The sequence below is a fragment of the Pseudochaenichthys georgianus genome, chromosome 23 (assembly GCF_902827115.2).
Source record: "Pseudochaenichthys georgianus chromosome 23, fPseGeo1.2, whole genome shotgun sequence".
NCBI lineage: Eukaryota > Metazoa > Chordata > Actinopteri > Perciformes > Channichthyidae > Pseudochaenichthys > Pseudochaenichthys georgianus.
The window spans coordinates 10955740-10981308 of NC_047525.1; the positions used below are offsets into that span (position 1 = coordinate 10955740).

The 25569-nt window shown below is 41.2% G+C and overlaps 1 protein-coding gene across 4 annotated transcripts in view; it reads right to left on the reverse strand.

Annotated features, from left to right (window-relative positions):
* The window catches only part of LOC117439014 (fatty acyl-CoA reductase 1), a 51647-nt gene that overhangs the window by 20800 nt on the left and 5278 nt on the right, over window positions 1–25569 (reverse strand). For 2 of the 4 annotated variants that reach the window (XM_034074693.2, XM_034074692.2), the window contains exon 2: window positions 11187–11474. In XM_034074693.2, the coding sequence (XP_033930584.1) occupies window positions 11187–11474 (288 nt within the window). Of the gene's footprint in view, window positions 1–11186; window positions 11475–21201; window positions 21320–21366; window positions 21391–25569 lie in introns of those variants that run through there. The other 2 variants (XM_071201746.1, XM_034074694.2) reach the window with 2 other exon arrangements.

The window sequence follows — 25569 nt, forward strand, 5'->3', positions numbered from 1 at the left end:
TTTCTCCCATGTTCCCTTTAGACTGTGGGTTTTCTTCGGAGGTTTTTCCTTGTACAATGTGAGGGTCTACGGACAGAGGGTGTCGTATTGTCATACTGATAAAACATCAAAACTTCTTCCTCTGCTGACGAGTCCGAACTCAAATACTCCGCCATTTTCCGTGTGTTGACAAAGTGAACGCATGGATGACGTCACGACCATCACGTGACTACTGAAAATGGCAAACATGGCGGCGGCCAGACGGAATATACAGGTCTTGATAAAAAAGAGCTATAAAATCATTATTTACCGGGGAATATCGCTGATTTCTTCAGGGTATGGTTTAAACATAACGTTTCACTAAATACTGAAGTTTTGATTAATTATCTAATGAGTGGACCATTCCTTTAATAGTATAACAGATCGAGAAATGTAGTAAATCTAGTAGTGCCATAAAGCAGTCCAGCTTACAGAGGCCAAATCATCCAAAGAAATTAGAGCCATCACTGTGTAAAACGTATGGCAACATCTCACCATTTATTTGACCTCCATCCCTATACATTTCTACCAAAAATACACCAAACAAATAAAAAGGACTGAACACTCGCCCCTCTGTTCAGTGAAATCGGAGGGGGAAATTAAACTCTTATATGCGAGATGTGGGCTGCAAGGAATGATTACTTTTCCTGTTAAGTCTGCTCGTTTTATCTGATGGAAAGTCCAGACCTGAAAGATACTCAATTCAGAATAATCTTTCATCTGAAATTGTCGCACCAAAGAGTTTCAGCATATGCAAATGATTCCTCCTTTAGGGCAAACTGCTTGACTGATGAAGACAAGTGTGTGAGCAAATCATGCACTACATCACCTTGTTTAACCCTATACTGTATATGAAGCCTCTCTTACGTGTATTATTCCACCTTTTACACTGCTGACGACATTCCAACATGGAGGGGGGATAAGTCATCTAGATTTACCAGCTCATGTCTCACACAAGCCTCGCCGCCCGACACCCTGCAGACACTAAAGCACTGCACCCCCATCCCTACAGGACTTGTATCACTGTGTAATACAGGGAGACACTGAGCAGAGGCAGCAGAGAAAGACAGCTAGATGTCAAATTGGGTCATGCATTTCTTTGTGCAGTTCCTTTCCAGTGTAAGAGATGACGACAGATAGTAAGAAATGGCATGAGAATAAAAAAAAGGGTGAATAAGAGTGGGGGTTGGCATCAAAGTGTATGCTCCCCTCTTTATAAGATTGCAGCTCTGTGTGTGTCAGCTGTCCTCTTTCTGAGGAGGACAGATGTTGAGTTAAACAGCTTCAAACAGCTGTTTATATTCATGTTCTGCATCCCCATCAATCTTCTGCTTTGTGACGCTGTTACCCCACGCAGCCCATATTAGGCGTCCTGATGTACAGTATGTAATGTCATAACCCAGAACTATTCCCAACTGGGGATGAATGCAATATCTTCTGCACAATAGGTAGCACAGCTATCATTATGTAATCTAAGAATAATAGTCTCCCTCTGCTCAAGGCCAACAGCTGGCAGGAACAGACCCACACTCTGTGAAGATTGGAGAACATAATCAAAGTAGCTTTTCAAAAATACCAAATTGTTGTGTCTTTTATGGCACAACATGTTCCCTGGTTACTGATTCACAGATCTGTTGAGGTCATACAAGGACCTCAGTTTCCTCTTGACGGTGTGTCGCTTGGCAACAAAAACAAACCAACCAGATATTGCCAAATCCTTGTGGTTTGAATGACGGGGAAGTCTTGATACAAACCTTAACAGTTTTAATTGCGCTGATTGTTATGTACAACACAACTGAAATGCATTTTGGGGATCGGCCAGGTTGATGTGTATCTATCGCTGTCAAATGCTGCGCTTTCATAGAGAAAAGATTCAAGTCCTCACGTGTGACTCATTCCTGAAGTTTGCAACTGCTTCTGAGAAAAAACCCAAACCAGAGGAAGCAAAAAGAATAACTTTCCCCAAGATGAGAAGAGTTGGTTTGACTGAGGAGGAAATCTTAGCGGCAATTTATTGTGCTTTCTTTATTTGATTGAAAACTACTTAGTTATTATTTGAATGCCTGAGAACACCAAGAGTATCTGGCAAAACCTTGATCTTATATTTGCAAATGTACACTAATGTAGATAAACATTAAAGTCTAATTATCATTTCTAGCTAAATAGGAACCTGTACAATGCTATCTCTTAATGTACTGTTCTAAGTGTAATTACACACTAAGTGCACACTGTTGCTCCATGACACACTACCCGACTAAAATAGTAGCACAAGTGTTTAACAGCTGAGTAAACTCAACAAAAATAGATAATTGTGTAATACAAGTCACCTTATACAAAAGCCCAGAAGGGAGCAAGTGCATCAGGGTCAGAGGGGTGAATGAGGCTGTCCAATGTGGGCTATAGAGCGCTCTTTGTCATGGACGCAAGCACAGAATGGCATTGTGGGATTGTTTTGTAAAAGGCTCTTTTCTTGTGCCAGCCTTCCATCGCTCGCATTTACCATCCCACCCTCCTCCGAGACGGCCTTGTACAGGAAAACAATGGTCCACCAGTTCACATTTCCTCCACTCTCTGCAGGGACGTGTGGTGATGTTCTCCCTCTCAGTGCAGCCACACGTGATTTAGTAGTACATCTTGTGGTCAGCTTAACAAAGTCATGGCCTCGGACACAGATAAAGGTCAGAGATAAAGTCAACTCTGAGAACGACTTTTCTCTGTTTGAGATGAAGTGGTGGCTTGCACATGTGGCCGCCATTTGTCATTTCTCCGCGCTGGACACTGCCACTTTTTCTTCAATACATATTCCATCAAGAGTGCTTGAAGCAGCCGCTCTGTGGACTTTCACAGAAACCCAACACTAATGGCTCTTTGCTTTCAGCACAGCAACCCGAGATGCCATTCACACAGCCTCTCTTCTCACTAACTGCACTTTAACTGGGCTCCACTCCTCACAAGAAAGAGCAAGAAAAGCGGCACAAAAGTTCTGAGGAAAGCGTTGTTTTTTTGTCCATGAAGTATGTAAGCAAAATGTCAACCTAGAGTCAATTTTGAGAGGGTCTGGGTGTATGAGGGGGGTCACAAAGGAAAGGACAGTAGAGCTAATGATGGCCATGCTATTCACACTTGCAGAGGTGTGGTATAAATACTTGATGGATTGAATGTCACCGCAGCAGCCTTATTATGACACTAACTATTATTGTCAACAAATGTAAAAGACAAGATTTCCTAGTTTGGACTGAATATCTTTGAATTTTTAAAAGGCTGTTTAAGAAAAATAAGACATTTGACGACACTACTTTAGTTTAAATTATATTGTGATAGGTATTTTAAATAGTTTTTACATTTATTAACCAAATTCTAATCTAGAAAATGATCTGCAGTTTAATCACTAATGAAAAATATTGATATTTGCAAAGTGTATCAGGACTCTGAACTGTGTCTGCAACCCTTTTTGTAGGCCAGCAAAACATACTAACTAATTCAAGTGTAATACTGTCTTTAAGCAGGGGAACAAATCAGTATCTTGACCAACAAACAACAACTCAGGTCCATATGATATGTTATCAAGCACACACAAACAGTTTCTGGGACAATATTTTAGGTACTTGAGTTAAAAAACCACCAACACTGTCAATGCCCTTCTTTTTGTTCCTTGTAACATCTGTACATGTCTTAAAAGTGGCTGCTGTTTGCGTCACAGTTCCTGCCGAGCAGCCGGATGTTGCTAATCGAAGACAAACAGGACGTACATTTTACTGTAGCAAGAGAAGGCCTGCCGAAGTGTGTCAGACAGAAGCGCTTAACTGCTGCACCCTCAGCGGTGACCTTCATTTCCTGACATGCACGGTTTATATGAGTCAAATGGGAAGTGAGCAGGAAAAACACTTTTTCTAAAAGTTAATAACAGTATCTCCTCCAGCACTGTGGATAATTAGGCAAAACAAGCCAATGTATAGTGAAGAAAGCCTACATTAAATCTCAGAACCCAGCCAGGTTTTGTCTTTCTCTTCTGCAGAAATGACAAGGCTGCATACTACAAGACAAACCACCAAGTCTAGGGAGAGAAAGACATGCAAGGAGTCTCCTGAGAGGCTGTAAAGAAGGACAGACATGGCTAACCCCTGGGGCTGTCAGCGTATTATGGAGAAAAAGTGTTCAGATTCTCTTCCATCCATCCCTGTACCTGTGTCCCAGTGGCATAAAACCAGATTTAACCAGCCGCCTCTGCACATTTTTTCAACATAGGTTTTAAAACCTTGGGTGAGAGGATGGAAACTCTGCCTGCTGTTTTGGAAAAAATGGATTTCACACTAATTGGGCTTTAAAATGCTGATTCCTGCATTGTGATGCTCCGGGATGCTCCGAGGAAATGCTGATGAAAGAAGGAGCAAAAGGTAAACTAAGGCACATAATTTGATTTGCACGAGGGACCAAATGTTCTGCTTTATCTGGAGTTAAGTACCGTCGAGGAATAGTGTTATATTTCTAGTGCTCCACTTAGACACAAGGCCTAATACCTCTTCATTCGGCTGTTCAGCCCTGAATCTCACAGCTTCTTAAGAGCTTAGGGACCTGATCAAGCATCACAACAAACTAATGAAAGTGGAGGACTTCCAACGCTCAAAAGATCAATGTGAGCAGAGTTAGAAGGTTTCTGGGCTTGGTGTTCAGTATGCTGGTGGCATCACATTCCAGTTTTTCAGACGGTGACCTCATGCTGAGCCAAGGAGACTTTTACTGCCCTCCAAGATCAAACTGACAGAAATACAACTTTATGAGAGTCCATGGTGGCTGCAGGCTTTTGTGTCCTGATTAAATACCACAAGGAATGGAAGGGAGCATGGACTGAATGGTGAATCAGCTTATCTGCCTCCAGTGCCAAGAAAGCAAGCATGAGTGGTTTGAAAAAGAATCTGAAGTCATCAGAGAGAAGTCAAGTCTCAAGACTTCAAGGTCTCCAATGATAAGACAATAAATCAAACAGCAAAGACATTCTTTTCAATGCAGTGGCCAAATGACTAAATATATTTTTTAGTAACATGTCATCTCCGAGGGCTTTGTGCCACAGATATCTGTAACATGCTGTGAGACCACTGAGCTGTGCTGATTCTGTCCCCTAAAGAACTGACTCTTCAGTGTCCTCTCGCTTAATGACTTCACCGGCGACATTAAATGTGCTAATTTGTTTCATAAACTGGATTTAATTTGGGGCCTAATTATATGCAAACGCATTGGTTCCCCGCTGCCCCTGTGTCTGGGGAGGAGTTGCAGGATTATTAGTTGCCTCTCAGTCTGCCTGCCTCGTGCCTTGCATGCCGACGGAGCACAGAAACGCAGCGAACGCCTGGCACTCTCCTCAGAGTCAGGACCAATCATCTCGCTTGTTTTCATCCCTAAAAGTGGCTCTTTCTACAGAGCTTGCTTCCTGCCAAACAGTGACGTGAGGATTTAGATTATAAAGCCTGAATGATTGCATGATGGGAGGCAGAGGAGCATATTGATAAATGGTCTGCTCTTACTTCAGGTTGTGGTGCCAGGTGTGCCTGATGGATGTATTAGAACTGGATACAGTGTGGTAGGCGGGGCCCGTCCATTACTATGAAAGTTGCTAAGTGGCGCATGAAGGTGAAATTACCCGACTAATAGTAGCATAATAGTGCCAAGCCGGGTGGAGAGCCACATTCTCTTAGCAGCTACTCCCTGTCAGTCCATGATATATTTTCCCCTTAAAACATGTTACATTGGGAAAGACACATATGTAAACCAATATATGATTTAGTAAGTAAGTAAGTATTTACATTGCACATTTCATTGTGCAAATGTAAATACCCAGTATGAACATTTGAACAGCCCTAAATCATTATGACCTATAAGTTGGTAAATGCACCAAAAGCCGAATCCAAAATGATTATGCCTGTCCAATCCATTCATTTGACTGAGCCAAGAGCGCCCATAATGCTGCAGATTGGAGGCGGAGCTTAAGGAAAACGCAAGTGCGCAGGCAGAGAAAAAATACCTCTGGATTTGGCTTTAAGCAAATAACATTTTTTAAAACACATACGATGCTTTACAGACGTCTCTTTCCCAATGTGAGAAAGTATTTTTGCCCAATGATGTTACAGACTGACACGTTAGTTGTAGTGCCAACGTTTGGCCCCTACAAATGAGGTGTTTCAACGCCTGGCTCTCTTCTTTGGGGTTGGTGTGTCTTCACTGACAGCTGGCATTAACAATTCATTGCGCTCCACAAGTGGAAACACACACAGTGGGGCAGCCTGTTAGAGGCAGCAGGAATCAATACATCTTCAAAAGATCACCTGGCTCCTGGACGCAAATAAAAGGAAATCAATGCAACCGTGTAGTCACGTACGGTCAGAGTGAGATCGTGTGCAATGGGAACGCACATCACACAGCAGGGATGCACAATTATTCATAAATATATCAAAATTTCAATAAAGCCTATTTCAACTCCATGCAGTTTGTGCAATATTTGGTATTGGTATATGGTAATGTGTAAATATTATTTGTAATTAAATACGGTGGTGCTGCAAAGATGTTCCAGACTTAATAAAAAATCCTTGTTTGGTACAGATCCTCTTAGAAAATGTTTCACGAATGCTGAATCACTCTACTATCGCGGCTCATACCGCAATTGCAATATCAGTAAAAGATCTTCGCAATAAGTAATGTTTTCAGAATCCCTCAGCCCTAGAACCCCCCTACTGTAAATATACCTCCATGTACTGTATGCTACTGTGCATTCATGTGTGTCTGATATGCACAACTATTAATAACGTAGTAGCTGCAGGCCTCCAGGAAACACGCCTGACCTCTCGCAGAAAAAAGGAGGCAGCTAAAAGAGGAATATCTGCACTTCAATCAAGATAGACGGCATTTGTTGACGTGCTTCTTTAGAGTAAGAGATTTAATTATCGGCACGGTAGATAAAAGACTTGTGTACGCCTAATGAAGCGCCCAGGTTTGGGATTTTTTCAATAAAAAAAATTACAATGATGCCCTCATTTTGAACTCGTACCAACCCCTCATTAAGAAACTGGCGTGGCTTATTTCTTTTGCATCAGCATTGTCAACATGGCGTGGCTCTGGCTGGACTCTGATGTGTCTGGCATGCTAGGCATGGAGCTATTTATAACTGTAACACAGACTCTCAGTGGGATGGTGGAAGAAACACTGATCAAACTTAACATATGGTGAAAATACTCCACAATAAGATAAAGTCCTCATTTGAAACCTTAAATGTAAAAGTATTATCAACTTAATCCTATAATTGTAGTAAAAATACAGTTATTTTTGAATTATTATGCAAAGAAATGAATAGTCTTGCCATTGAACTGTGAAAATGTACTGCCCCAATGTTGACTTTTTTATGATTTATAGTTTGACCCCATTTTTATGTGTATTTGTTTTTTATTTTTGTTCTGTTATATCTTCAACTAAAAAATATGATGTGCTACAAGCTATAGGAAAAGTGAAAACATTAAAATAGAAAATCTTTTTAGATTTTTAATTACCCTAATCCTCTTCCAATCCACTAATGATTTTTAGACAACACATTTAGATTTCTGAAAAGCATCAACATACTACTAATGCAGTCAGCATTAGTAAAGCATTGTTTGTATCACTTTCCTTTTCAGCCGTCACAGCCATCACTGAATGGCCTCTCAAGCAATGATTTATAGTCGTTTTGCAAATGTTGCATGTCCAGGTTCCTGTTCTGTAGGCAAATGTAACAATGCCTTCCAGCCCAAAGCAGCAGGCAGACCTGTGAGAGGCCTGCTGGTATGAAGTGCCTGACATGCCGTTGAGAAGCTGGCAGCGCAATAGAGTGTCACAGTGACGCGTCCTAAAACCCGGAAGTAAACTCCTTCCGATTCCTTCTTTTATAATTTTCTAATAATAAATCTATCGATCATAAATCTATCGATAAGATTTATGATTCGAAAATTATAAAAGTAGGGTAGACATGTGGATATTATCTGGCTGAACAAAACGTGATCCGTCTCTTCAATTAGTGTCCACCACAGACCTTATTTCGAGCTATTTTCCAAAATCCTATGGAGAAATTGCATTGGTTTTTGTCGAAGGAACCAGAAGTACTTACTTAGGGGTTTTAGGACGCGTCACTGTGTCACTCTATGAGGCATGCCAGTGTCCAAACAGCATGGCTCCCAAAAGAGGAGCACTTCTGCCAGCTGTGCAGGGAAAACAACAAAGACAGAGGAGCACAACATTCCAGCCAGTCCAGAACAAATATAACCCCAAAGTTAAAAACAGAAATGTCTGATAGGTGAGCTCATCAGGAGCTACAGTAAAGCAGCAGCAGACAGACAGACATACAGTGAGATTTCTATCACTTTCTCCCTCTCCTGCTCCAGGGCATATCCCCTGAATGCATCCTTTAAAAACCCCACTATGGGACAGATCTGATAGTCGTTACCTAGCAACAGGTGGCATGATGACACTGGCCTGGCTTGAAGGATGAGGAGAGAGGCTACTCGAGAGTCAAAACCACTGTTCTTCTTCATAAATAATGCCCAATCTGCATAGAATAATATTGACCTGAGGACTGGCATGCATACCAATTAGTACTTGAGGCCCGGTGATGGAAACTTAATGACATCACATTTGCATCGGGCTGAGCGCGAGTCTGAACTTGGCAGAGAGTCAAGCAGTGTTCTGATAACGGACACCATTAGAGTGATGCTGCATCCAATGGAACATGCTTTGAGGGGGAGATACTGCAAACGCTAGCAGTAGATCAATTATACGTCGATTTCTGTGAAGATGAAGTGGGTAAAGTGGACGAGTAAAAGGAATTTGGTTGACCAATGTCAGGTTCATGAACACTGAGTAATATATTTGTACAAATTTAAGAAGTACAATATAAGACAAGCACAAGTTTCATGTGTGGGCCAAATTCCATTACACTCTTAGAATTCGCTGAGGTTAAAGTTAAAAACGGACCACGGGCTGCAGTTGGCACCCGGGCCGTAGTTTGGACACCCTTGGTCTACGTTATTTGGGTTTTAAGAGCAGTCTTTGGACATGTATGTAGTCCATTCAGATTTAAGTCAATTTAACATATAACCTTGAAAATCTTGCATTGAACAATCTATCAAGCCCACATTTCTTGTGGAAGGGAGGAACGTACATGTAAACGTTATGAAAGACAGCATGTTTTTGGATATGTGAAAACACATATCAAAGAGAGACACAATGGACAAAGTGGTAGTAAGTATGACAAAAGGTGGCCAATACCATAAAGAAATCGTATTTTTTTTTTTTTTTTACACAAAAGAAGCATGTTATTCAAAGTATGTATAGCGGCATGTAAACAGTATTATAAGTAGAATATGCATTTATATCAGCCATGTTCACAGTTAAGTTGGTAAAGCCTGTTTGTAATGAAGACCATGTTATATTATGGGATGCAGAGCTGTAAACCGAACCGTTTATCTTCTCTCTCTTCTGTTATAGTTTTGTGAACCTCAACAGTTTCTGCCTTGTTGATGACATGTTAGCAAATAGAGACGCTGGTTAAAAGAAACACTTTTGATTATCACTGCATCTTTTCTTCCTTAATAGCAGCAGCAGCAGCAGAGGAGGAACACATCTTAAATAAGGTGTTTGTATAAAAAGTCCTCTCACTGTCGCCCACTCTGATGAGCAGAGATTACAGGGTGTTAACTGGCACTTCAGCAGCACTGTTGTGTCACAGGGAACTAATTACACGGTGAGATTTATTCTGGGGATCCCGGGTTGCCGAAGCATTACGCTCACCTTGACAGAAGGATTGTGGAAATAAAAGAAAAAGGCAAATAAACACAAGTGCTCGGCTTAATGAAAGGGACAAATTATCAAACTGCTACCACAGCAGTGAGCAGAATGCAAGGTTCAATGGAAATGGTAAGAATATATGCTATTAAAAGAAAGAGAAGAAGAAAGGAGAATAGAGAGAAAGTGTGATTTTCTTCTCAGGTTTTCTGACAGTTTGAGGCCGTCAGCATCAAAGTAGAGCAGCAGCTGCTTCAGAGCACATCAAAACAGAACCGGTGTCAATGCTCCGGCCCTAACTAGGTCCAAAATAGTTTGGGTGTTTTTGTTGAGTCATGTTTTGCTGTTGGCCTGATATAACTGATGCCACCTGTTTATTTCTCTCCTCTTCCTCCCCTCAAAATATTCTCCCTTTCCTAAGCTCCTCTCTTTTCTGTGTCTCTGCTTAAACTCAGAGAAATTCTTCTGGGTTCATTGAGTTTGCTTCACCATGGCAACAGCAGCTGCTGCTGTGTTTCACAGACACATTTCTATTTCTCTGTAAACACACAATGCAATGCTATTTGAACATCCCTGGTTCTGAATAATGATTTGAATGAACAGCCCACTAGTCAAAACATCCAAACAGTAATGGCGTCACCTGGCATGAAGGTCTCACAAATGCTGCCATAGCGATTAAACACTATCTCATATCTGTTTGATGGTTACTAACCTTGAAAATGTCTGGTGAAGAAATGAGGCAGAGTGACATGTCTTACATGCCTCTACATACACGTCACGTACGATTACGTTTTCCCCAATATTCAATGCCGTTTGTAATGGAGTTGCAAAGTAGGGGGAGGATTTTAAGCCCAGAGAGGCAAGTAAGAACATTTCATCTGGTAATCCATACATTTTGATCTATTTCCTTGCGAATTAACAGGTTATAAAAACGTTTTTACAGGATAATCCTTTAAGTTTCTTCATTTCATTTTTCATCAACTTTAAAAAAAAAAAGTTTAACCCTCATAATTTTTTTTTATTATCAAGTAACTTTTTTGTGAAATCATGTGTTTTAAGTCACTCTCCTAAATAATATAGCAATACTATAAGTTTATCCACAGGTTTGAATTATTACTCTTTGTTTATCTTGAAACCATGCATTTCTATTATTTGTTATTGTTTGGATCTCCACAATTCCCAAGAGCTTTGATCACAATTAAGAGTCGTAGTTTACTTCTCTTACGTACTGATATATTCAATGGTGGCATTCATGTAAGGTTTAAATGTGTTGTCTGTGAAGGTTCAACATATTGCTGGAGATCTGTTTGGTAAGAGTGGAATCCTCCATATATAAACATATCAACTCTTCACAGTGCACACAGAGCTCTTACCTTGCAGGTCATCATGTCGCTGACCCTCTGCTCCATGGACTGTCCGGCCTTGGGTCTGACCAGCAGGTACAGGGCTCTGACCTCAGGGCACGCCCTCAGCAGCTTCTCCACCAGCACTTTTCCCATGAAGCCTGTGGCTCCTGTGATCAGCACGTTCTTGCCGGCGTAGTACTCCGGTATGGACGCCATGCTGCGGCCCTCTGTGCCCCCGCTGATGTCCGTCAGTCTGGTGTGTCCGTCTGTCGCCTGCTCCCCTAACCCGTCCAGGTCCCGCTCTACAGACGGCTCCTGTGCAGTGAGGAGGAGGAGGATACAATGAGTGTGAGGGCTGGCAGCCACATTGTTTAAATACTGTTATCAGGAAGTACTTGTGAAGCGTGTGTGTGAGTACTCGGTGATGTAGCAGTAGCCAAATCTGAACTGTGAATCACACTAATGTGGCAAGGACGGTTGTAAAAGTACGTTTTGAATTAATGTCATATATTTTGGAATAGAACAAACACATTAAAACAAATTTGGATCCGTTTTGACATGTCTCTATTCTGATCTATTATCTATAATAATAAATGGCATGAATATTCATACATTGGAAAGAGAGGGGTTTAGGGGCAATTTGACTGTGTGTGTGTGTGTGTGTGTGTGTGTGTGTGTATGTGTGTGTGTGTGTGTGTGTGTGTCTCAGCAGACAAAGACTTCTTAGGAGAAGAGATTTTAAAAGACTGCATTGTTGCAGCTATCTATATTCCTCATAGGATCTCCCTCCCATGTGGGATAAAGGATGCCCAAACAACATTTCCCCCAGATTCCAAGTTCATCCCTTCCTACTACTTGTATCGTCAGACCAACACCTCAAAACCCAAATATGTTGATGAGAATTTTTGACTGGATTTGTTGGCTTTGAGAATTACCTCTTGCAAAGATGCACAATATTTTTCACGCAAACCAGTCTGCAAACTGGGAATAAAGAGTCAGGTGCTAAAAAATAAAGTTTAAGACAGGTGGGTGAATGTAAATATTCAGATGGAGAGTTTGAACTGAGTTTTTTTAACGTAAATGCATTCAAAGTAGGGGTGTAACGGTATCCGTATTCGTCCCGTACCGTCACGGTTCGGACATCACGGTTCGGCACATGCAGCCACACGACGAATACGCCTTTTTGTGTGTGGGGAAAAAAAGTCTGCCATTCAGGGCAGTATCCATTACATTATTTATAATCCAGGGGGCTAAAAACGGTTTGCCAGCTGCCTTTAAACAACAAATGAAGAACAAGAAGAAACAACAACAAAACGAACAAATGCAAGAAGAAGAAAAGTTAGTATTGCTAGTTCAGATAACACACAGAAGCTAGAACCCACCTGCTTCTTTTAAATCAGCTGTGTGGGAAAATGTCAGGTTCCCTGTGGACTACAATAACGATGGAGTGCGAGTGGTGGATCGGCCGAGGACAGTGTGTCGGCGTTATTAGACAGCGGTGCGGTATGCTAATTATGCATTTGGGACTTTTTTTTTTCTTTTTCTTGTTGTAACGAACCCGTACCGAACCGTGACCCCCAAACCGAGGTACGTACCGAACCGTGAATTCTGTGAACCATTACACCCCTAATTCAAAGTGTTTAATATCATCAATCTGGCATACAATCTTGTCAATATCGAGATGTAAATCGATTCCCAGTTACCTTTTGACGCCACCACAGGCCAACATGAACACCACCTGTTGGTTGGGACATCGTGACTTTACAGCTCTGATATCCACTATCTGACGACCAAAGCCCAAGCACAGGACGTACAACTACAATCATCATAACAATATTCCACTTGACTTACATCCATCTGATCCTAAAGAACACTTTAACCTTGTTTTAGAGACATTGCATTACTTCTCTTGCAATCATTTACGATATTTGTGTGTAAACTACAAGTACTCAGGGATAGCCTTACATGATAACAAATGATATAGTGACATATCCAAACTAACATTAGTTGGAGGCTTTGCTGTTTAGCCTCAACATTTATTCAACAATCTAAACTCACTGAAACTCAGTCAAAATCAAGAATGTCTCAAACACCTGCTGAAACACACCCAAAATAAAGTGACCCACGCTGGCACTGTGTCATTCTTCCAATGATGATTGACGTGTTTCTGACTCTTATTCCATGACTTTACAGCCCTGCCCCACATTTTCACAGCGGCAGATAACGCGGAACACTGTACACATCCCGTTTAAATAATTCCCCTCTACTCTAAAGTCGCATCTAAAACGCGATCTGATCTAGCTGTGTATATTTTGTTATTTTTGATTGTTATATTCAATCTCATTAGCTACAGGCATTTTTGAAGCTTGTAAAGGGAAGATGCAGCTCTCACTGGCCACTCTGCTCTTCCACAGCATCGCTTGCCCTCCCTCAACCTTCAACCTTATAGAGGTGTTTATTTTTCACGGAGTTCAGTTGCTAAGCGATCACACAACGTCACGTCCGGTATTTCCACAACAACACAAATGGATTAACATCGTCCCTCCGCTGATATTATGAATGTAATTCATAGTAATCATAGATAACATGGCAGGGTCCTTTACAGTTTGTTTTCATCTGATTTCAAATAAACAAAGTCTTGGCTTTCAGAATATTAAACTTGTTTCGGCAAATTCAGATGATGAATACAGCTTTGAAGCTTGTAACGGCATAATTACAAGCGGAGAACGGAGTAACTTGACGTCACAGCAGGCATAACAACAGCCTGTGTTTCTCGTGAGGAAACACAACAACGTGTTTTCCCCGGGAAACAAACAATACACACAAACGCAAAAATACACAAACACACACGTATACACACACACACACTCGCGAACCTCCCCCAGACCAGTAATCCAAACAAAAATATCTTCCCTCCGCTACTACTTTGATCATTTGCTCCGCTAATAATCAATCAGATCGATCCAGAGAAGAGGAAACTTTGAAGGCCTTTTCCTCAAAATGATGACTCGGTGACAGTCATTATATAATGTGACATATTTTGCTTAATATTTGGAGTACAAAAACGATCCTGATATCATTAGAAAGCTGGGAATCTCCTCTTTCCAGCAGTGTATACAACTCAAAATGTGTCTTCGGGTCAATGCGACTGACTTCGATGGAGCAGCAGGTCACTTTGCATTAGGTAAAATCAAGCAGGCAGACATAACAGGAAGAATATGTACATAGTAATCCAATCAAATAGGACATTGTCACACCATTCAAATATATCCATGTATGTACATTACAACCAATAAAACAGATTCGATGTGTTTATTTATTACGTTGTTTACATTATTTGTGAAGTTGTTCTGTGTGTGTCTGCCGTTAACCTAGATAGATAAACTTGCAAACATGTCAGAAGAACCGGCGCATAAGAAAACAAAATACTGTCAAACTAAACTGAAATTCAACAACTTGAATGTCACATCCCTGACATCCGGAGCCTTGTCCTTCAACCATAGAACCAGCGCAGCCAGATGAACCCAAAAGCAGCAGCTCTGCGGCCGCTGAGACTGTCAAAACCGCCGCCGCCGGCATCGTTGAACCGAAACAGGCTGGTTCCGACTGCATGGAGGTTTGTTGTCGGGACATTGTGACGGGCAAATAAAAGCTTATTTGGGCGAAGAGAAAGGTAGCCTACTTCAATGCAGAATGGTACAAAAACATGTTAATTATTTGCAAAACCACTAAACGAGCCTTCTGTGAAATATGCAGATTTGCTGCTGTCAAACGGTTTGTAACTTTCTCCAAATGTGGAGATGACAACTTTGTAAATACCGAGTTAATAACTGGAACATTTCACAGAGCTTACTTAAGTCAAACACTAGTCAACATTCAGCTTGTCAAACAAGAGCGTAGGAAAAAAGAAGAGATAGAATGAGCAACTGTTATATGTGTGGGCTGGTCTGTATAGTCTCATTTACAGGAAAGGAGTGAGCAGAGAGTCGAGTTGTCCATTCTTGTTCTGTTTTCTCTGACTATCTTCCTCCTTAACCAACACATCCTCACTCCCAGGTCGGCCTATGTTGACGTTATGTCAAGTCCCCTGCCGGCTTTTTCCAACGCAAGGGGGGGGGGCCTTAGCGTCCATTTTCAACGCAAGGGGGGGGGCCTTAACGTCCATTTTCAACGCAAGGGGGGGGCCCTTAGCGTCCATTTTCAGCTTTCCGGGATGTCCATGTGCTTCTATGGACGCTCATGGAAGCACGGCATTCGTTTGTGTCAACTGCCCTTAAAGGCAATGAAGACACTACACTACCCAGAATCCCCAGCTATCATTTGGACACCATGTGCTCTGTTTGACAAACCCCGTGATAGTCCTCAAGCTCTGTGATTGGAGAGTGTGCTCCGAGGGTTACCGAGCCTCGAACAGCACTTGAAATGGGATGGAACCACGGCAGACTGTTCAAAACTGGATTTGAACGGGTCCACCGCGTCCCCCCCCCCTCCCCAGAACTACACATGCTGGCTATTCTGTTTCGCAACATGTTCTCTATCTATGGCACGTCTCTACTGGGAGTTGTAGTTTTAAAAGACGTTTTCGTATTTCCCATAATAAGAAGTTGCCAGTATTAAACTGTGTACATCCCTGGAGGTTTAGGGGACAGGAAACACTCACATTTAAAACATATAATTAATAAATGGGTGAAAATTGCTGGTGCCCATAATGGGCAGTATTAATATATATACCCACACGCCAGCTAAGGTCAGAAGAGCTTTATTTAACAGCTGGTCTTATGTGTGTGACCCCTGTGATAACATTACATTACATTAATTGATAAGCCTGAAACATGCACTTGTCAAGGTTCAGAGGCACATTTTGCAAATATGGCAGTAGCCATCGATCAGCTTAAGATAAGATATACTTTATTGATCCCAAGTTGGAACATTTGCGTTACATCAGCATGTGTAACAGTTAAATATGCAGTGGTGTTTATTTGAAAATAATTTAGTATAATCACACAAATTCTGTGTTTTATATTTAACAATTCTGTGTTCTTTATTTATTGATTGTTCAATACCTGACAAGGCCGGAGATGAAATATCTGCATACATCATAAGAGTATAATACATTATGTATAATATCAGTTAAAATAAGTGCTTCAACATAGTTAACATTGCTGGAGGTATGCACACATATTGATAGATGTCTTGTAATGCACTGTTGAGGAACCTGCGACCCAAGTTTTTCATTCAATGCAGAACTACACCATAGTTGTGTTAGGCCTATATGATATGTCAATAAACCTTAGAACATCTTGAAATCTTGAACGGGATGTGCAAAATAGTCATTATATACAGTCTTTAATTAACTATTAGTAGAGAATAACGAGTAATGAATATACTTTATAGGGATCCTATTAATATCTAATAATAAAAATAATGAAATTCAATAACATGCTTTAACCACTAGGTGTCCCTTTATATCATCTGTGCACCTTTATGGTGTAAATACAGCCTATCTACCAATTGGATCAAATATAAAAGTGAGCCGAATTAGTGTTGATACGGCAAGGAGACGTATTGTGTGAAAAGAAATGTAAGATGTTGTTTAATGGCTGATATATTTATGATCCACGTCACGTTTTCAGTTCCTCATGTTTGTCTTCTCATCAGGGCTATAAATACAGAACTACGGCAGATATGTAATATTTAATGCAGCCGAACCGTGTACTACAATGCCGTTATGTGATGACTTTCAAAGAGAAAAGCAAGCACACTCGGAATAAGGTATTATTTTTTTTTTTTTAAATGTTTTCGGTCTGTTTCCGGTATTTGTTAATGACGATGTGCTCTGAGATGTGAGACTGGAATTGCACAAGGGGAAATAACGTATCTTTAGATGCGGATTTTGTTAAACTAATATGTTTGCGCTGTGGACCAACACTATACATTGACGGGGAAGGGGGTAGCAATAAAGATAACACCATTAAACAGTTACACAACATAACATAAATAATATCGATAGCAGCGTCCCTAGCAACCACCTTGGTAACAATGAAAACATTGGACGCAATTTCCTGAAGTAATCTTCGTAATAACTAGCAAACTAAAGATCATGTACATCCACTGCACACATAATCTGAAATAACAACTCATATTTCTCGCATCAAATTACATCAAAACGCATTTTAATGGCCAAACTAACTTTAAAATAGGCATTTTACACCCAGAATAAAACGAAGTTCGGCCATGCTATCCAATGAGAATGGACGCTCACATTGCCTTTAAGGGCAGTCGACACAAACGAATGCCGTGCTTCCATGAGCGTCCATAGAAGCACATGGACATCCCGGAAAGCTGAAAATGGACGCTAAGGCCCCCCCCCCTTGCGTTGAAAATGGACGCTAAGGCCCCCCCCCTTGCGTTGGAAAAAGCCGGCAGGGGACTTGACATAACGTCAATATAGGCCGACCTGGGAGTGAGGATGTGTTGCCTTAACACCCTCTCAGACTTTAATTTGCTCGCACTACTAAAGAGACACGTTACCATGGAAACCAAACAATGGTGTAGCTGTATTGAAGTCCGAGTGGAAACAGTAACATTTGGTGCGTTATGTTAGAATGAAACAAATCAGATTTAGTCAGAAATCAAGAGAAATGCGGGATAAATATGACCCCGGGAGGAAAACGGCAGTTTCCCGCGAAAATCGGGAGGGTTGGCAAGTATGTCACATACACACGCACTATTTGCCCCCCCCCCACTTCTGAAATGAATCCGGCGCCACTGTTCCATGACACCTTAATTGGATCAACTGCTATGATAATGGTAGGAGTGTAATGGACTGACTAGCTAAATAAAAATCATGAGCAAAGTCAGAATCCACTGCTGGTTTTTTAGTGACCCTAACCCTAACCCATTTTCAGCAATTCCTGAATGTTGAGATTTGGATCATTTGTGGGTCAAATTGTCAATTAACCTTCATACAGTATACAACAAAAGATGGCTTCTACTAACAATGTAGTATTTTCCTGGGTGAAAGCTTTGTTTTATGTGCTCAGGTTTGCCAGATATGTTTTAGTTACTTTCAGCGCTCAATGCAAAAGCATTGAGCGCTGCAAACTAGTGCTGCAACTAAAGAGTATTTTCTTTATCACTTAATCTGCTCAATTGTTTGATAGATGGACAAAATAATTGTTTGATGTTTTCAAAATCATAAGACAAAGGTCTGTTCCAGTTTCCCAGAGTTAAATGAGACACTTTGTAAAGTTATTTTTGTACAAAGTTCAACTATAAACTATACAAATATTCAATTTACTTAAAGGTGGGGTAGGTACGTTTGAGAAACCGGCTCGAGATACACTTTTTGTTATATACCATGGAATGCTCTTAACATCCCGATAGCAATGAATATCTTAAGTGCTTTGACAAAAAATCCATAAAAAAATGTCATCTGTGGAAGCCGTAGTACTGTAAAAAGCACGACCAATCATTTTAGCCTGCCCGGCTAAAATAACTGGATGGCCTACCTGCCTGTCAGCCTTCCATCTGTGCACAGACTTATCTCGTGCCCTCATTGGTCATGTGCGCGTTCGTGTATTGGAGGAGGGGCTCTGTAAGGAAGTGACAGATTTCTTCCGGCTGTGTATTTTCAAATTCTAGCGCACTCGAGCTGGTTTCTACAAAATTACCTACCCCACCTTTAAATGTACAACATGCAAAAGAAAAAAAACATTACATTTAGGAAGCTGAAACAAACACATGTTGACATTTTTGCTTGAAAAACAGTGAAAGCCATTATGGAAAAAGAAAACATAGAAAGTCATAATGGACGAGTTAGTGTTCCATGGATTATCAAGAGTAAGAAGCGGCACAGTTTATCTGTAACAATATGGCTTCAAACATACAAGAGAAGGACATACTTAGTGTGAATTTGTTGCAGTTCTGTGCTTCTGTTTGGTAGCTATATTGTGCTGCCAAATATTTACAGTCAAACCCACAGAGACAACAATATAACAGCAGGCGTTTATAGCCGTTTGAGAAAAACGAGACGTTGGATGTTTATTATGGCGGGACTATGGCTCCAGGAAAGCCCTGCGTAGATGTGCAACTGAAGAATAAACAAGTATGGCTGCTGGTTTATCACAGTCGATAACATGCCGCTAATTCAGACTGTGTTTCAGACAGGAGAGAAGGTTCATCTCATCAAATCTAGGCCAGAAAATACAATTGTAGGATACAGTTTGAGGCTTTTAACATAAGGAGAAAGTGATTTTCTAAGACATTTCTTTCTTTAGGCAATAACTGACATCAATCTGAGCCGTCATGTGACTTCTGCTGTTGTCCTCTGTAAGGCATGCTGCAGATATGGGTCTCTCTGATCAAAGCGTTGTGTTGGATGTGTGGGCTAAAAGCTCACAACCATGACAATGATGCACAAACACACGCTTCTTGAAGGCACGATGACAGCTTCCTGTCTCTGAGCACGTCAAGTCCTGTCCAACATCTGCTAACCAGCATGTCAAAGAAAGTGCTGATAAGTGCTACCTATAACCAGTGGCGCCTCCAGAAATGTTTCATAGGGGTGGCCAAATGGAGCCACTGAAAATCTTGGGGTGGCCCACCAAAACCAAGAATGTAATTGTTGTAAAAGTATAGACTAGATGAAAACAATGGCAAAGAGAATCACCTACTGATATACTTTGGTTTCTTATTTTACATTTTCTGATACTATTCATCTGAAGTGAATATAATACGGATAGTTAACATTTGACTTCAAACAACATTTAAAAGAACCTTGTTTTGTGTTATGTATGTGTTGGTGATTTATTGTTTTGTTTTTTATGCTAGTTGTTCTTTCCTTTTTAAAAAGACAAATACAGCTTAATTTAAACAAGTTCCTTTATTGTAAGGCACAAAATGTTCAGCATTCTCAACACATACAACACACAACAGCAACACAACATGTTCTTCAGTTATATTATGTCTCTAGGTTATAAATAGTTTTAGACTGAACAAAGCTGTTTGTGTCACACTGGGATCAAAGATGATTGACATGACATTATTAAATCAAGTTTTAAAACATGACTATTTTATTTCAACAGAACCCAAAAACACATGGGGTATGGTAAATACATACTGTGATTGAACACAAAAACACCATCTATTATTGACCTTTATAGCTAATTCAAAACATTACAAATGATACAAAACACCACCTTTTAGTATTAGACAGAAAATAGGTGACGAGGCATTCTATTTTTTTTAGATTAGGCCACTGTGGTGAGAGTAATACATATAGCTTGTATTCCATTTGTTTTGAAAATGTATATTTATACTTTATAAACAAACTGGTTACCCTTTTTTTAAATTAGCATACAGAACATTATGAAAACAAACTTGACTAATGGTCGGCTCATAACCTCAGAACACAGAAGAGGAAAAACTGCATAGATTCTCGTTTCATTTTGAAGGAGCTGCAGACCTAAAGTGTGTAGAAGACTTAAATGATTAAAAAGGTCACAATCACATTAATAAAAGTGTACTTAGGTTTTAGTTTCACTTTTACAAAACAGAGTTTCACGTGTACTTTCTAGCATGTATGGCCATCTCCTCACTAGCCCTATGCTGCTGCTCCCCTGCCAGCTCTGTCTCTCCTTTACTCATCTTCTTCGTAAAATAAGAAGAGATGTCTGTTGACTTTCATTTTCTGCAAATTGACATTACACACAGCAGTGATTAATAGTAGCCTACGCATTACACCACCCCAGCATACCGACATCAGCTAACGTTAGCTTAGCAAGCTAAACTAACCCTAAATAGGATAGCCGCCAAAGTGTGTTTTCAGACGAATTATACCTGAAGTCAAGCCAGCCTTTACTGAGCCCCGAGCCCGTTTTCCAGGTCTTCCAGCATTTCTCGTTTTAATGCCATTGAACACACATTTTGATCAGAATAACAGCTAAAGGTAAGCATATCTCCGTTTGTTGCTAACTAAAGCTAACACACTAAAGCCTAAAGTGTTGTGGGGCTTAAAAGGCAACTAACGTATACGACTTACCTTCTAGAAGTCTGGTGGATTTTTGTCAAGTCAGTAGAAAAGTCAGTAGAAAGAAACGTTTTGCTGCAACCTGCTGCTGTCTGTGCGAATCTCAGTGTGGTGAGCGCAAGTATCAGAGTGGTGCGCGCGAGTATCAGAGTGGTTCGCCGAGTCTCACAGTGTTACCATGGTAGCAGAGGGAGAGGGAGGGGCTGCAGTATGAGCGTTGGAAGCTCAAATCAAGCGACTCGCTGGCTGTGTATTTGTTGTTAAATATCAGATAAACTACTATGCATACATGACTGGCGAGGCGGTGTGTGTGGTGGGGGGGGCCAGTGGGGGGGCCAACAAATATATCAGGGTGGCCATGGCCCCCCCTGCTGGCGCCACTGCCTATAACACGTTTGCACTTGGCAAGAATAGCACAACATTTAGTCAAAGGCTGATGCTGGATCAGCACTTTTAGTGACTCAGTGGAGCTTGTGATTTGTACCAAAGATGAGTTTTTCCCTTCAAGTCTGCTTGTTTGATTCTCTCTCTCCGAGCTGCAGATTCCCGGCATGTCTGCCCAAAGACAGAAAACAGAAATCAATACCCTTCGAGCCAGCCGCGGCCCAGATAACAAAACAATCTTGTGTTTACTTGCTTTCCTTTCATTCTGCCCTCTGCGCTCGCAATATTGAATTACACTCCCTTAAACAGACAAAAAAAGACGTGTGTGTATGTCTTCCTCTGGTTTGCAGTGGAAACGATGCCTCACACAAACTAAGGCTTTCAGGCTGAAAGCAAAGTCAACTGAGATTTACATTCATACAAGTTCCTATATATAATTTACAGACGAGGTAATATCTGCAGATCTACTACTCTGTATGCAGAGACACTGAATTAAGAAGGTCGATCAAGGTCTTTTGCTGACGGAGGCCCCTGACATTCCTGCTTTGTGCTACACAGAGTCCCTGTGTGCCCAAGGACGAGAGCGGGGGGCTGAAAGTCACTACGGATTAACGCCTGACAATGGAAATGTTCCTGCAGCTGGAAAAGTGTTGGAATGGACGCGCACATCCCAGAGTTATGGCATTTGAATACACACACGTATACATTCTTCTGAGAGAGGCTATTATGTCCCGAAGTACAGTTTGTCTGTTTATTTGTATTAAAAATGTTTACCGAGGCAAGGTAAAGGTAACCAAGTAGCACCTTTCTACAATTCTCCAGTCAATGGATACCTGCAACCAATCCTTTTTGTACCAACATTTTAAAAAGTAGGACTATTTGTTTGTTTTTTTCCGCAGCCAATCACTGTAAGGATTCATTGTTTTAATGTGACATGTGATTAGCCCACTACTGCAGCAGCTACAACATGCACAGTCTGTTCTATGGATGGGGATGAGAAGTGTTCTTGCATCTATGCAACTGAATACTTTCATTAACATGAAAAAATAGGAATAAAGTTAAATAAATGGTATTCAACTAAGTATTCTGTTGGTATCTGTATCACCTTAAGGGTTGAAAGGTACTTGTCCTGTCATTTCTTAACAATACAAAGCCCTACTGGCTGCCTGATAGTTTTTATAATTCCCGGATCCTGTCCTCTTCAATCATATACGTCGTGAAGGACGAGCAGAATAAAGCTCAGACAATGTGTTTCATTATTAACCTTGTTGTGTTGTCAGTGATGATGAATAAGATAAGCATGCTTTTTACAGTCTGTTTTAAGACTTGAAAGAAAAAATGTCAAAGTACTGGTTAGCAAGGACGCGCGCTGAAACCTCCAGGGACCAGCTTTTCAGGTTATGATGCCATCTTGACAAAGTACTGAGTCATGTCCAAAGCCACAGGGTCCTTTTCAAAGTAAAGTTTGGAGATGCTGAAGGCGTAAGAAAACAACTCCGCAGCACTCTGGCCTTATTTCATCATGTCCCTGAGTAGCTGAGTTCTACAACTTTGGGCAGGCGTTTTTACATCCCCGTGCCAACATGGAGACATCGAAAACTAAAAGACAAGTGCCAACTGGGAAACTCAAGCCAGGAGGAGGGAGAGATTGGTCTTGCAAAACCAACATTACAGCGTGTCGTTACAGGAGGCGGAGCATCAGCACCAGCTTCAGTTACAGGAATATATTGGGTTGTTGCTCATGCCAAAACTGGGGTGCATTTAAGCATGAGGATCATCCAAGTCTCCTGTTTCAGGAAGGAACTGTGGATAAGATAAGAGCGGAAATGAGCGAGTCTGGGGTCGGGTGATGGCCTGAATATGAGATTAGATGAATTAGGTATATTAGCTCATGTAAAAAAGGGAGCCGAGTGACTTCATATATAACTAATAAAGTGCAGATTGTGATCAAACTACTCAAATTGATTGTTTGCTGTGACCGGCACCTTGCAATTACAAACACAATCAATTTCCTTTCCCCCTTGATGGTGTTTTATGGGGCAAATACATGTGCCCGTGATCATTTCTTAACTCTAAACAACTATTTTTGCTAAACATGTACACCGCTTTAAAAACACATTTCCCAGCATCCTTCAGCTTAACCCCCCCGCTCCAGTATGTGAGGTTGTGACATTGCCCTTTACACAAACCCACGTAATTGCCCAGCACTTTTAAGAGCTCTTATCCCAGAATGCATTACTGCACACAAACCAGCAGGTCTTCTCTTCCACTTCATCCTTTCCCAGGCAGCTAAAGGCCAATCTTTAGAATTCATTATATTAGCTTTGGGCTTCAAGGATTTAAGCGGTGTCTTTCTTTTTTAATACACCATAAGCCAGGTTCCATCCTGTATGAAAGCTGTTTGTGAGGGAGCTTATGTTTCCGTGTGTGTGTGCATCAGGGCCTTGTCTACATTATGTCTGACGGAGGAGGGACAGCTGCTGTTGTGTGAGTTTACGCCTGGCTCAGACCCAGATTGGCAATGGTACTCCCAGTGCTGGATGAACTTGTGGTCATCATGGTCTGAATCCCTGAATTAGGACACAGTCTTTGATTTGATTCACTTCAATTTGAGGCGTGGGTTTGTAATTCTTGACAAGAATACCCCGTGAAAGCCCTAGCCACAGAAAGCCCAGTTTTCTTTTATGACCTATTTGAAACAGCCATTAGCGCAGCAGCTGCCAAAGAGCCCTCGCTCTCAGCAGCCTGACACACTCGCAGACATGCGGGATGATGGGAACGGGCCGTAGTTGGTGAGGAAGTTTCAGTTAACAGAGAAACAGGCCGGGGCAAATGCCACAGCTGCCCTGTCACTTATCCTGCAGCTCATGTCATAATATATCCGGGATATACTTAAAAACATTTTTTATTAATATTGTGACACTAAGAGCGGTATTGTACAGCTGCCACACAGAATCTTGTAAGCCATTCTTCGTCCTTGCCTTTAAACAACAACTGGCTCGCTTGCGTGGAAACCAATATCTGTGACCAAGCCAGTTAATCAAGTATCCTGTGCAAAGATTACAGCGAGCACGCAACACTAAGAGTAATGCACTACTCTACATGCACAGCCATTCTCCATTATGTCACCTTGTGCTGCGCCAGAGAGGTTTAGAATTAATGAGACGGGAGCTATCGAGTCATTTGATGTGCTGTTCGAGTATCTTATGCATCCATCAGTCCAATATGCAGATTAGAGGCGAGGTGGAAAACACAAGGATGGATTTGAACACTAGAGGCATGAACACCACACAAACAAGTCAGATTTCCCGCTGCTTTGGAAGGATTAGGATGTATGCATTATGCAACAGGTTTCAGAGCAGAAACATAATTCTTTGTTGTCGAAAAGTGACACCAGGAAACATACTGCTCATTCCAGTAAGCTGTGATAGCATCTGAAGCAGACAAACCTCTCTCTAAAGGACATGACACACCTTTAAAAACATTGCTGTTGTTGCCAATTTGCTGTTTCTTCCAGGTGCCGGGAGGACAAGGTTGTTGTTGATGCAAAAGTGTGTTTGGGTTGGCTTAAAGGAAAGGCGATGCAATCAGCTTTGGCTCTCTGCTGGGTACAAGGCTAGAAGACACGATTAAAAGCAAGGCTGCTCTCTTCCTCAGATGGAAGTGAGGAGGTGGTCTCGCAGGGGCAAATTAGAGCCGTACCTTGCTGCCACAGTGAGTAATGTGGTCTGAAACTGAGGTCAAATGGAAACGTTTCATTGGGTCAATGTGGCCCGTCACGTGGCAAGATGCATCTACGCTAACGTGATTACTTTGGAAATAGCAATAATGAGGTAACTAAAAGTGTCTTATCGTTGCACAGACTCATCATTTACATTACATTGCATTTAGCTGACGCTTTTATCCAAAGCGACTTACAATAAGTGCGTTCGACCAAGAAGACACAAACTAGAAGAAAACAGAATCATATAAGTACATCAGGCTTATAGAGCCAAA